This window comes from Macrobrachium nipponense, chromosome 44 (genome assembly GCF_015104395.2).
Source record: "Macrobrachium nipponense isolate FS-2020 chromosome 44, ASM1510439v2, whole genome shotgun sequence".
Classification (NCBI taxonomy): Eukaryota; Metazoa; Arthropoda; class Malacostraca; order Decapoda; family Palaemonidae; genus Macrobrachium; species Macrobrachium nipponense.
In genome coordinates, this window is record NC_087221.1 from 36,050,712 (window position 1) to 36,063,546 (window position 12,835).

Below are 12,835 nucleotides of genomic sequence, written 5' to 3' on the forward strand. Positions count from 1 at the left end.
CACTACATGAGAAATTACATCTTTAAAAAAGATGGTCTATTGTCAATAATACAGCATACACATACTAACCTGCGACTCCTTGGAGGCAAATCCTCCCCTGCATCTGGTAGATCACTCATAGTCTGAAACATCAGAGGAAAAAGTTATAATTGAGTACAATGTTCAACAAGCACTAAAAATAAAAATCTTGAGTGACATGGCAATAAAAAATTAAATTTAAAAGCAATCTAAAAATACAAAATTACTTCATCTGAAGTGAAAGTAATTTCTATATATAAATAAGAACCAACAATCACATAAGAAAAATAGATTGGACGCAAGATCTGATAAGTGAAGCCAGCCTGTGAGGACTACCTACAAGATGGCATTGGCCGGGGATGATTAGTTTTGTAATGATTTTTATTATATACTTATTATGGTTGAATTCCTTTTTTAAATAATTTATTATTTTATAAGCTCATTTCTTATCAAATGAGCCCAATTTTGTTTTATTAGAAATACATAAATACGTATTAAGTAAGTTTGAAATGAAAAAACAAACAAATAAACAAACACACTGGGAAAATGATTTTTCATAAACGATGAAATCAATGTTAATATGGAACGTTAGGTTGCTTACCTCTTTTTAATCAGTCAACAGTTTGTACTTAATCTAACAAATATAGGACAATTTCAAAGCTCAAAGTAATAGTATAGTAATATAGACTTGAATCAATGAAAAGTGCTATAAAAAAAAAATTAAAAATTTTTGTCATAAACAATTTACTAATCTGTCATCTGCTCGCCGGTGCTTTTGGCAGCCAAATGTACGTACAGGGTGTCCATAAAGTCCCAATAACATTCCAAGTAAATGGTATACTGGGCCATTTTGGACAACCTGTACATTAAGACAAAAATTTTTCGTCATGGTTTAGCGGTCAACACTCTCTCAACGTATTTCAAGTGCAATTAGGAGTTAATTAAGAACAAAATGTGTATAGTTACAATGAAAACAGCACTGTGGAGTTTCAGTTGTGATGGCAGTAAGGATAAAACCACCAATTACAAGGTAAAAATGACCCCAGGAATAAGACATCTCATACTTTCACTAATATAGGCAACAAAATGTTGTTTTATTGTGCTGATTACAACTGCAATCTTGAGTAATACCAATAAATGATACATATATATATGCTAATATTGTTCACATGAACACTGGGAAGGGCATGGTCTTGATGCCAGAGACGAAAGGTACCAGATGCGAGTAGACGCCATATTGGAATTCAAAACTGCCATGAAAATGATATTGTTATGATACAATAAAGTTTGTTCATACTTACCTGGCAGATATGTATATAGCTGTATTCTCCGAAGTCCGACAGAATTTCAAAACTCCCGGCACACGCAGTGGTCGGCCAGGTGGTTAGTACCCATTCCCGCCGCTGGGAGGCGGGTATCAGGAACCATTCCCATTTTCTATTCAGATTTTCTAATACCACTGTCTCCTGAGGGGAGGTGGGTGGGTACTTGATTATATATATCTGCCAGGTGAGTATGAACAAACTTTATTGTATCATAACAATATCATTTTGTTCATGACACTTACCTGTCAGATATATATATAGCTGAATCCCACCATTGGAGGTGGGAAGGGACAGAATAGAATGATTTTAGGAAACAAATTGCATGCAGATGATTGACATCTTGGTTCCACCTGTTAGCATAGCTGACTTCGTGATTACTGTCACCCAAGTCGGCTTTTGCTTTACTAGTCTCCAGCAAGGTAGTGACCTGTATAGCTGGTGAGTTCTAGATGATCTGTCAACGGGAGCGTGACCACAATGTGACTAGACCATATTGACCATACCATGAGGGCTAAGAAGTAAGTTATATCACCACCTGACCAACCTAGCCAAAGTTAAGGATGTTTTAACTAAGGCTTAAGAATCGAGAAGTCCGCCATTGGCAGCGACCCAACGACTAAAATTAACAGCTCTTCCTAACCATTTTCTACAGGATAGGATAAGTGGTACTTCTTGCCCCCAAGATTGTGTCTGCGGACACGTATGGCCCTAGCGAGCCGCAGATCTCATATGTCGTCTTCACATCCCGCAGGGAGTGTGAAGCGAACACAGAGTTGCTTTGCTAAAACGCGGCACTCAGTATGTTACTGAGTGCCATTCTCTGTTGAAATGCTTCCGAGGCCGTGCCCTCACCTCGTGAGCATTTACTTTAAAAGTTTCAAATCCTTGTCCAAACATGAAGAATGAGCCTCTTTGAAAAAACTCCTTAACAATAACGCCAGGGCGTTCTTCGACATGGGCAAGTCCGGTCTTTTTACAGAACACCACAGATTGTCCGAAGGGCCTCGACTTTCTTTAGTTTAATCTAGATAAAACTTGACAGTCCCGACAGGGCACAGGACTCTCTCTGGCTCTTGCCCAATAATTTGTGCCATCCCCTTGATCTCCAAGCTTCTGGGCCAAGGGTTAGACGGGTTTTCATTCTTAGGCAAGAACGGAAGGCTTAGAGAACACACCGCATTATGTCCTCTACAGTCAAAACGTCTGATGATGGCTTAAATCTCGCTAACCCTCTTTGTCGTAGCTAGAGTGGTTAGAAAATTAGCCTTTCTGGCCACATGCATTAAGTTTACAGAAAGGAGGGGTTCGAAATGCTTTGACATCAGGACCTTCAGACTATGTCTAAGTTCCATGCCGGAAGCTTCGGTCTAGACATTTTCGAGATTTCCACAGACCTCAAAGATCGTGAAGGGCTTTGTTGTTCGACAGATCCAAATCTCTGAGCCTAAAGGCCGTCAACAACATACTTCCGTATTCTTTAATAGTTGGAACTGCCAGCTTATCCCATTCTTCAGATGGAAAGGGAAGACGGTAATGTAATTCACAGAGGTGGAGGTGGAGGAAAAGCCATTCTTCCTGTACTATCTCCAGAAACGGCCCACTCCGATTGGTACACTGCAAAATAGGCAGCACTTCTTTGCCTTGGCAATAACACTTGCCATTAGTCTTGAAAATCCTCTCATTCTGGTCAACTTCTCGACAGTCTGAACGCAGTCAGACTCAGAGCGGAGAGGTTTTGAGGTACTTCTCGAAGTGAGGCTGTTAGAGTAGACCGACTCTCTCAGGAAGGGTCCTTGGAAAGTGCTCTAGGAAGGACATGACCTCTGTGAATCCAGCCTCTCGAAGGCCAACATGGGGCGATCAGCGTCATTCTCGCTCACTCTGACACCGGAAATTATCTTATTACATCTCCTAAGAGTTTGAATAGGGGAAAAGAGACTAAACATCTATCCCCATTCAATACTATAGGATGGCGTCTATTGCTACTGCTCTTGGATCGAGAATAAGGCAGCAGTCTGGAAGAAGCCTCTTCTTCTTCAACATTGCGAAGAGATCTCTGAAAGGACGTCCCCAACGTCTCCACAAATCTCGACACACTTCTAAGCGAAAATTTTACTCATACATCTGTAATTGCTGCCGTCTATCGAGAAGATCTGTACGGACGTGCTGCAATTGTGCAACAAACCTCTTGAGGATCGTTACGTTCCGTGCCTGTGCTCATAACAGGCTCTCTCTCGTTAACGCGAACAGGGACAAAGAGAGTGTTTCTCGATACTTCTAGAGATATGAGAGAGCTGTGGAATTTTCAGAGTTGATCTGGACCACTCGGCCAAAAACTCGTTCTTTGAGTAACTGGAGAGCCAACCGAATTGCTTCCAATTATTTCATCTTATGTGCCAGGACATCTGTACCCCTGTCAGGATGCCTGGCACCCTCTCGCTATCCCCTGAGGCGACCCTTGACCTTGAGAGATGTTCAGAAACATTTCTAGATCTTCGATGCTATTCCAGTTTTCCGGCAGGAAAACTGGAGAGGTCTGAATTGCAGTCTATTCAGGGAAACAAACTTCTCCAGCGAGGAAATGGTCCCCGGCAGACTCATTCATACCCTCACCAAGCATGTTTCCTTCCCTAATAAGGCTGCGCTTTGCTTTAAGCAGGTGTGCATTATTATAGTGGTATGCTGCAGTAGACTCGTACAGAATTCTGTTACCTTACGGTAAACAGAACCGAAAAGGCCTAATATATATCTCTGTTGAAAAAATTCTCGCAAAGCGAAGAAGATGTTAATTCATGCATGCTAGAATTCCCCTCAACCCGAAGCTAAAGTCCGTGATTGTAGGGCAGAGATATGGTTAGACAAGTCAATCCCGCAGGAGAGAGAGACGTAACTGACCGCGCATGCCAGAGAACTAGCTGGTACTGAGTTGGTCTCTACAGTGACAGCAGCCTACCTTCGCCGTCTCGCACTACTATGCCTGAGTTGCCAACTACTCCATTCTACGAAAGAAAGGTTGTTATTATTATCAAGGCGAAAGAAAACTCTCAAGCAGGCATATTTAAGCGAAACAGAATTTGCTAAATACAGAAGCTGAGTTGGTGTTGTCATAACAATACCTTAAAAATCTAAAAGGGAAACCGGAAACTCCTGGAAGGTTGCAGGGAGTACCGATTAAATGCACTTAGAATAATAGTCCTTTCGGTTGCCATCCATAAAGGTAACTACGTTATGCATATATGACTTGAACCATACAGTAGTAATATAACGCAAAGGTCAAATACGTAGAGTATTGTAGTCATTTGGACAGCTAATTCTCTACTTCATTCTATCCTTGACGAGGAAGAGAGAGAATGGAAAACGACTGTCTTCGTTCTCTTTAGCCAAGAGAACGAATTTAATACTAGTCGTAGAAAGTCCTCAAGTGAGAACCGAGGACCGAAGAGGACAGCTCAAGCTCCTTATGTATTTTAGACATAAGACTTCATGGACGTAGTCTACAAGTCTTTTCCATGGACGAGCCTCTACAAATGAATGAGAAGATATTTGTCAATGAGAACTAACCCATTTACGTGACAAAGGGTCTATATTTCATCAATGAGGGGTTACCCACTTACTTGACAAAATGTTCAGTATCTTGTTAATGGGGGAAACCCACTTACGTGACATAAAGTAATCCAGGAATTTGAGCATAAAGTCTTCCCGATTCCCGCAGAAATCGAGGAAAGGGCAGGATCCCTGGTCAGAGACTGGGCTTACGGCAGGTAGGACCCTAATGTTCCCCTTCAGCAGCGCAGTCTCAAACAACGCAGAAGAGGCATTTTATGACACCGAAATCTTCTTAAAGTTTACTAGAGTCTTCTTCTAGATGCCAGCTCATCAGAACCAACCTGACTACCTTATCCATGCAGGTTGGATAGTTATTCTAGAGAAAGGGAGTCAGGGCCCCGAGCTGCAGGTCCAGGGCTCCGAAATACCAATCTAGGAGCTAAAAATATCCATCGTCCTGAACAGCCCTTTCAGATGGTCTATCTGGCTGGCAAAATCGTCCTGGGAAGAGGAAGGAACTCTCCAACCAGCTTCCTCTCCCATTTCATATCGGATGCCTGCTATTACGCTTAACCTTGCTGGAAGTAGGGCAAAGGAAGTCTTGCCTTGCATTTTCCTTGAGTTCATCAAGTCATGATTCTTTTGAACGCTCCCTTCGTAGAAAGCGAAATGGACATCTTGACGAGACCAGGCTACTTCCTCTTCTTCGACAAAGCACACTGCGAGAGAGGAGAGCAAGGGACCAAGGGCCAAAACTTGCCAGCAAACAAGTCTTACAGAAGGCGTCTTCGTTCGCAAGTTGTGAGTCGCTCGAGGACTCTGTCTCCCTTAAGGGAAAAGGAGAAGAGTCCCTAACCGACCACGAAGCAATGAAACCCTGAGACCCCTCCTCTCGCTATCACCTCGTAAAAGGGGGGGTCTCCTACTTGAAGTAGGGTTCAAAGACGAAAGTCGGGAAGGCTTAATAGCAACTCCGAAGTTTTGCGAAGTTCCGGTAAAGGATTCTGCTGCAGAGCGTTCTGAAGAGTGTCCAATAATCAAACCCTGAGGTCCCGTTCGTAACAGGGGTCCTCTATCTGAAAGAGGGTTCGAAGAAGGAGTTCGGGTATGTCTCACCGCCAACTCCGAATCTTTATTAAATTCCTGTAAAGGAACGTCCTGTGGAGAGTCTTGAAGAGCGTCCTCTTGACGAGCGTTCTTGCAGGAGTCCTGCCGAACGTCTTGATGCGTAGGGTGCCTATCGTTCTGAAGAACGTCTTGGCAAATGCTCTGCTGAGCGTCATGACTTGTAGTACGCCGAGCGTCTTCGAAAGCATCCTCGCTAGCGTCCTGGCGAGCGTCCAGATGTGTAAGACATCGAGCGTCTTCAAAAGCGTCCTCTTCCATCTTCAAAAGGCGTCCTCGCGAGAGTCTTCAAAAGCGTATTGGTACATAGAACCCTAAGTGTTCTGAACGGCATCTCAGCGAGGATCTTGCCGAGCGTCCTGATGCATAAAAGGCCACCTGAGATGCGTCATGGAGAGCCGCACGCCGCTCCTGAAGTGCGCAAGCACTATAAGAAGACAATCGTCTTCAAGACGAGCCTTAAGGACCTTTCTTACCTTCTGACAAAGGCGACGGCCGCCTGTGCAACATCTTTCGTCTTTGTAAGGCAAATGAACGCTTCCTGACGTGACGCGGCGGACCCATAAGTGTCAACACGAACAGCTTGAGAGGCGTCCTTGCGAGGGGCGCGCCGCTCATTAAGTGCGCTAACGTCATAAGCAGATGTACAGTGATCGTCGTCAGGACGAGTGTTATGGACATTCCCAACTCCTGACAAAGACGACGGTCGCCTTTGCAACATCTTGCGTCTTTGTCACGCTCATTGACACTTCCAGAAACGCACTCAAAAGGACGCCTGTGCGTTCTTGGGTGCGAGGATGTAGAAGGTGACGAGCAAGGAGAAGGAGAAGAAGGAGAAGGAGACTGCCTGACTTGACAGACAGCCTCGAATCCTTCCTGCGGTAAATGTGTTTTGCCCTTCTCTTGGCGAAAACGAGGCCAACCGAGAAGGGCTGATCCTGTGAGAAGACGAGGGGACGCCTTCTTCCTTTTCACAGTAACAATGATAGAGCGATCTGGGCGCTTAACAGCATCCTGTTGCGATGACGTCCTATTTTTCTTCTGCGGTGGAAAGCCGTCACAATGTTAAGGCGACGATAGCAATCGCATGACGAGAGAGAGAAGACGAGAAGAGTCCTCCTCTATAAGCTTCTGTTTAAAGGGTGCGAGTCCTTCCGAGAGCTCCAACCCCTGTATGGGGTCTTCAGGTCCTGCCGAAGGGACGCCAGATCAGTGAGGAGTCCCCGTAACCCTCCTTCGGTTTTCGACTTGCCCACTCCCTGTTCCTGGGAGTCCGACAGAGGTCGAGACCTAGAGGCGTTATAGGGCCGATCTGACACCCCCTCCACAACACTAGGGGCACTAATTCAACATCACTACACTCACAACACTGATTGGAGAGCGAGCACTTTAGATTCCAAGATTAAGGATGGAATCCACCATAACAGAAAGGGCATTACCTCTCGCAGACACTTCCTTTAGGCCCGTAGGCCATACCACAGGGCTAGGCAAAATCAAGTCTACTGGAGGTTAGTAGGTTCATTACCCTGACTTCTGTTTACTAATGCAGTCTTGGAGGAAGACCTCCTGATTCTATCACGCTCTAATTTGGGTACATACGAATCATACATCTTCCTTCGGAATCAGTCAAACATCACACTAATTACATTGATCTTTCAACAAAGAAACATGTACACGTCGTGCATACTAAGTGAGGATCTACCGAAGGTTTTGTTAGTCTCACCTTACCCCTTGCAGACCACAAAGTCTGAAACTAGCTGAACTAGATTCAGACATCTTATACAAAGAAAAATCAGATTTAAATCAATTTATGATAGCGTATGCCTAGCCACAAATCCAAGTTAATAAACCAAAAAACAATTAGGATACTCAAGCGGCAATGAAGTTTCAAAATCCTAAGATGGAGGTACTGAAAAATGATATTGTTATGATACAATAAAGTTTCATACATACTTACCTGGCAGATATATACATAGCTAAGACTCCGTCGTCCCCGACAGAAATTCAAATTTCGCGCCACTCGCTACAGGTAGGTCAGGTGATCTACCGGCCTGCCCTGGGTGGCAGGACTAGGAACCATTCCCGTTTTCTATCATATTTTCTCTCTTCCACCTGTCTCCTGCGGGGAGGCTGGGTGGGCCATTAATCGTATATATCTGCCAGGTAAGTATGTATGAAACTTTATTGTATCATAACAATATCATTTTCATACAATCAACTTACCTGTCAGATATATACATAGCTGATTGGCACCCTTTGGTGGAGGGTAAGAGACAGCTACTTATGGAATAGACAGGTAAACAACATATGTTGTAGGTATATAAAAAAAAACCTTGGTTCCTACCTGATAGGTGGTAGACTTCTTGGCTGCTGCCCAGGAGTCTGCATCACCTCAAGAAACTTTAGCGAGATATATGATCTATGGCCAAGAGTTCTTGTGGGTCTGCCGATGGGGTCTTATCCGCTTATCCGGCAGAGCCTGAAAGGACTTTGTCAATGGGTGCTGATCCACTTATATGACAATACACCTTATGAAGGAGCACACAACCAATCCCGACCACCTGATCCTAACCACCTTGTTAGTATTAAAAATTGTTCCGAGTTATCCCCAAACTCTTCACAACAACCATAACTCAAAAACACATTACACACACACACATAATTTTCAAAAAAAAAAAAAAAAAAATGATACTCATCTAATAAGATATCACAAGAGTTCCTTACGGAACAATAGTGACTGGCCGCCAGTGCGACGTCTGCACTTTGTCAGCAGAAAGTCTAGAACATATCTAATAGACGGTATGTAAAAATTTTAAGGATTGGTGTTGGCTCCTATACCCAGGATCGTATCCGCTGACACGAAAGGACCTATAGAAAAACAATTCTCGTAGGTCACACGAACATCTCTCAAGTAGTGAGATACAAATACTGAGTTGCATCTCCAAAATGTCGCTTCCAAGATGTTCTTTAGCGACATATTTTTATGAAACGAGAGAGATGTCGCTACTGCTCTCACTTCATGAGCTTTCACTCTTAGAAGTCGAAGAGAGTCGTCAGGACAGATCTTATGTGCCTCTGTAATGACGCTTCTCACAAAGAACACTAGAGCATTCTTGGACATCAGTCTTGTGGGGTCTTTTACCGTGCACCAAAGACCTTGTGTAGAGCCCCCCATCTGGTGTTTTCTCTGAAGATAGAATTTCAGAGCTCTTACAGGACAAAGAGATCTTTCTGCCTCTCTCCCTACGAGACTCGATAAACCTTTAACCTCGAAGGTCCTAGGCCATGGATTCGAGGGATTCTCGTTGTTAGCTAGAAATAAAGCTTTAAACGAGCAAATGGCTGAGTCCCTCTTAAATCCTACTTTATCCTCTAGAGCATGCAGTTCACTAACTCTTTTTGCTGTGGCTAAAGCTAATAGGAACAAACATTTTCTAGTTAGGTTTTGAAAAGACGCCAGATGAGGAGGTTCAAACTTTTCCGATGAAAGAAATTTTAAAACTACATCAAGGTTCCAGCTAGGAGGAGCTGGGCCCGAAGACTTGGTAGTTTCAAAGGATCTTATGAGATCGTGGAGATCCTTATTCTCTGTAAGATCTAGTCCTCTGTTCCTGAAAACTGCAGAAAGCATACTTCTGTATCCCTTTATTGTGGGTACAGATAGATGCGAATCCTCCCTCAAGAAAAGTAAGAAATCAGCAATTTCCGTCACAGAGGTAGTGGAGGAGGACAACTTCTTAGACTTGCACCACCTTCTAAAAACTTCCCACTTATACTGATATACTCGTCTAGTGGAAGCTCTGCGGGCTCTCGCAATCGCGCTTGCAGCTTTGCGAGAAAACCCTCTCGCTCTGACAAGTCTTTCGATAGTCGAAAGGCAGTCAGAGCGAGAGCGGGGAGGTTTTGATGATACCTCTGGAAGTGTGGTTGTTTGAGAAGATCCGTCCTTCTTGGGAGGGATCTGGGAAAATCTACTATCCACTCCACTACCTCTGTGAACCAGTCTTGTGCTGGCCAAAAGGGGGCTATCAGGGTCATCCGTGTTCCCTCTGAAGCCACAAATTTCTTCAGAACTAGTCCCAGGATCTTGAACAGTGGAAAGGCGTAGACATCTACGTGAAACCAGTCTAGGAGGAAGGCGTCGACCATCAGAGCTCTGGGATCTTCTACCACCGAACAAAATACTGTTAGTCTTTTGGAAAGGAATGTGGCGAAGAGATCCACATGAGGAGTCCCCCAGAGACCAGAGACTCTGACACACTTCCGAGTGTAGGGTCCACTCTGTGTGAAGGACCTTCCTCCTGCTGAGCCTGTCCGCCCTTACGTTCCTTTCTCCCTGAATAAATCTCGTAAGCAGGGAGATATTCCTCTGGGAAGTCCAAAGCAGTAGGTCTCTTGCCAGTTCGTAAAGGAACAAGGAGTGAGTCCCTCCTTGTTTCCGAATGTAGGCCAACGCTGTGGTGTTGTCTATATTCACTTGAACAACTTGGTTCGATACCAAAGGTTCTAGGCTCTTTAGAGCCAGATGTACGGCAAAGAGCTCCTTGCAGTTTATGTGCCAGGAAACCTGTGCTGCTTCCCAGATGCCTGACACCTCTCTCGATCCTAACGTTCCTCCCCAACCCTTCTCCGACGCGTCGGAGTATAACACTAGGTTTGGGTTCTGAACCTTCATGGAGATTCCCTCGTTCTCCTTCAATGGGGGCAACCACCATTCCAAGTGAGGCTTCATCTCCACTGGTATGGGAAAGGCGTCTGATAGATCTCCTGTCTTCCAACTCCAAGACCTTTTGAGGAAGAATTGAAGTGGATGAATATGCAGTCTTCCTAGAGGAAAGAACTGTTCGAGCGAGGAAAGGGTTCCTAGAAGGCTTAACCATTCCCTCGCCGACGTCCGTTCTTTCCTTAAGAAGAAAGAGACTTTCTCCAAACCTCTCGCGAGTCTCTCTTGCGAAGGAAATACTCAAAATCCCCGAGAATCCATCTGAATCCCCAGATAGACTAAGTTCTGTCTGGGGGTCAGCTGCGACTTCTCGAGGTTCACGAGTAATCCCAACGACTTGATCAAGTTCATGGTCAGAATAAGGTCCTCCAAACACTGTCTCTCTGATCTGGCCCTGATGAGCCAGTCGTCCAGATACAGAGATATTCTCTCCTTTTAGGTGAAGAAACTTTACCACATTCTTCATCAGGCTTGTGAAGACCTGAGGAGCTGTGGACAGGCCGAAACACAAGGCCCTGAACTGAAAGATCCTTCCCTTCGCCATGAAACGGAGGTACTTCTTCGACGAAGGGTGAATCGGTATGTGGAAATAGGCGTCCTGGAGATCCAGAGACACCATCCAATCTCCTTGGCGTAAAGCTGAAAGGACTGAGGCCGAAGTCTCCATGGAGAACTTCTCCTTCTGAACAAATTTGTTCAGAGCGCTGACGTCCAGTACTGGTCTCCAGCCCCCCGAGGCCTTTGCAACCAGAAAATGATATTGTTAGGATACAATAAAGTTTGTTCATACTTACCTGGTAGATATATATATAGCTGTATTCTCCGAAGTCCGACAGAATTTCAAAACTCCCGGCAAACGCAGTGGTCGGCCAGGTGGTTAGTACCCATTCCCGCCGCTGGGAGGCGGGTGTCAGGAACCATTCCCATTTTCTATTCAGATTTTTTAATGTCACTGTCCCCGAGGGGAGGCTGGGCGGGTACTTGATTATGTATATCTGCCAGGTAAGTATGAACAAACTTTATTGTATCATAACAATATCATTTTGTTCATGACACTTACCTGTCAGATATATATATAGCTGATTCCCACCATTGGAGGTGGGGAGGGACAGAATAAAAGGATTTTGGGAAACATTTCACATGCAGATGATAGACATCTTGGTTCCTTACCTGTTAGCATAGCTGACTTCGTGATTACTGTCACCCAAGTCTGCTTTTGCTTTACTAGAGTCTCCAGCAAGGACGTGACCTGTATAGCTGGTGAGATCTAGATGATCTGACAACGGGGGCGTGACCACAATGTGTCTACACCATATTGACCATACTTTAAGGGCAGCGAAGCAAAGAAAAACCACCACCTGACCTAGCCTAGCAAAGTTAGTCCCAGAAACTTTAAGGCTAAAATAAAGGGAAGTCCGCCTCTAGCGGTCGACCCTACAACCAAAAACCAACAACCATAAAACAAAAGCACACCTATCCATTTTCTAAAGGATAGGATTCGTGCCGCTTCCCGTACCCAAAACTGAATCTGCTGATATGTATGGTCCAAGCGAAAAGCAGTTCTCATATGTCACTTTCACATCCCTGAGGTAGTGTGAAGCGAACACAAAGTTGCTTCGCCAAAATGTGGTGCTCACAATGTCGCTGAGCGCCATATTCTTCTGAAATGCCATCGAAGTTGCGACAGCTCTAACTTCATGAGCATTGACTTTCAGAATTTTCAGATCACTATCTGGGCAGGACGAATGGGCCTCCCTGATGGTGCTTCTCAAGAAGAACGCTAAGGCGTTCTTAGACATTGGTAAATCAGGTCTTTTCACAGAACACCAAAGATTGTCCGATTGACCTCTAATTTGTTTTGTTCTATCCAGATAGAATTTTAGAGCTCTAACAGGACACAGGACTCCTTCTGGCTCCCGACCAACGATCCCTGCTAATCCCTTGATATCAAAGTTCTTAGGCCAGGGATTGGAAGGATTTTCATTTTTAGCTAAAAAGGAAGGACTCAAGGAACAGACTGCTTTGTGTCCCCTAAATCCAACATTTTTGCTAATTGCTTGAATCTCACTCACCCTCTTCGCAGTGGCTAGGGTGGTCA

General features: G+C 44.5%; 1 protein-coding gene across 2 annotated transcripts in view; it reads right to left on the reverse strand.

The window, feature by feature from the left end:
• The window catches only part of LOC135204186 (uncharacterized), a 70,271-nt gene that overhangs the window by 27,090 nt on the left and 30,346 nt on the right, over positions 1-12,835 (reverse strand). For both annotated transcript variants that reach the window (XM_064234255.1, XM_064234256.1), the window contains one exon: positions 70-122. In XM_064234255.1, coding sequence (XP_064090325.1) covers positions 70-119 — 50 coding nt within the window. In that variant the 5' untranslated portion in view covers positions 120-122. The remainder of the gene's footprint in view (positions 1-69; positions 123-12,835) is intronic.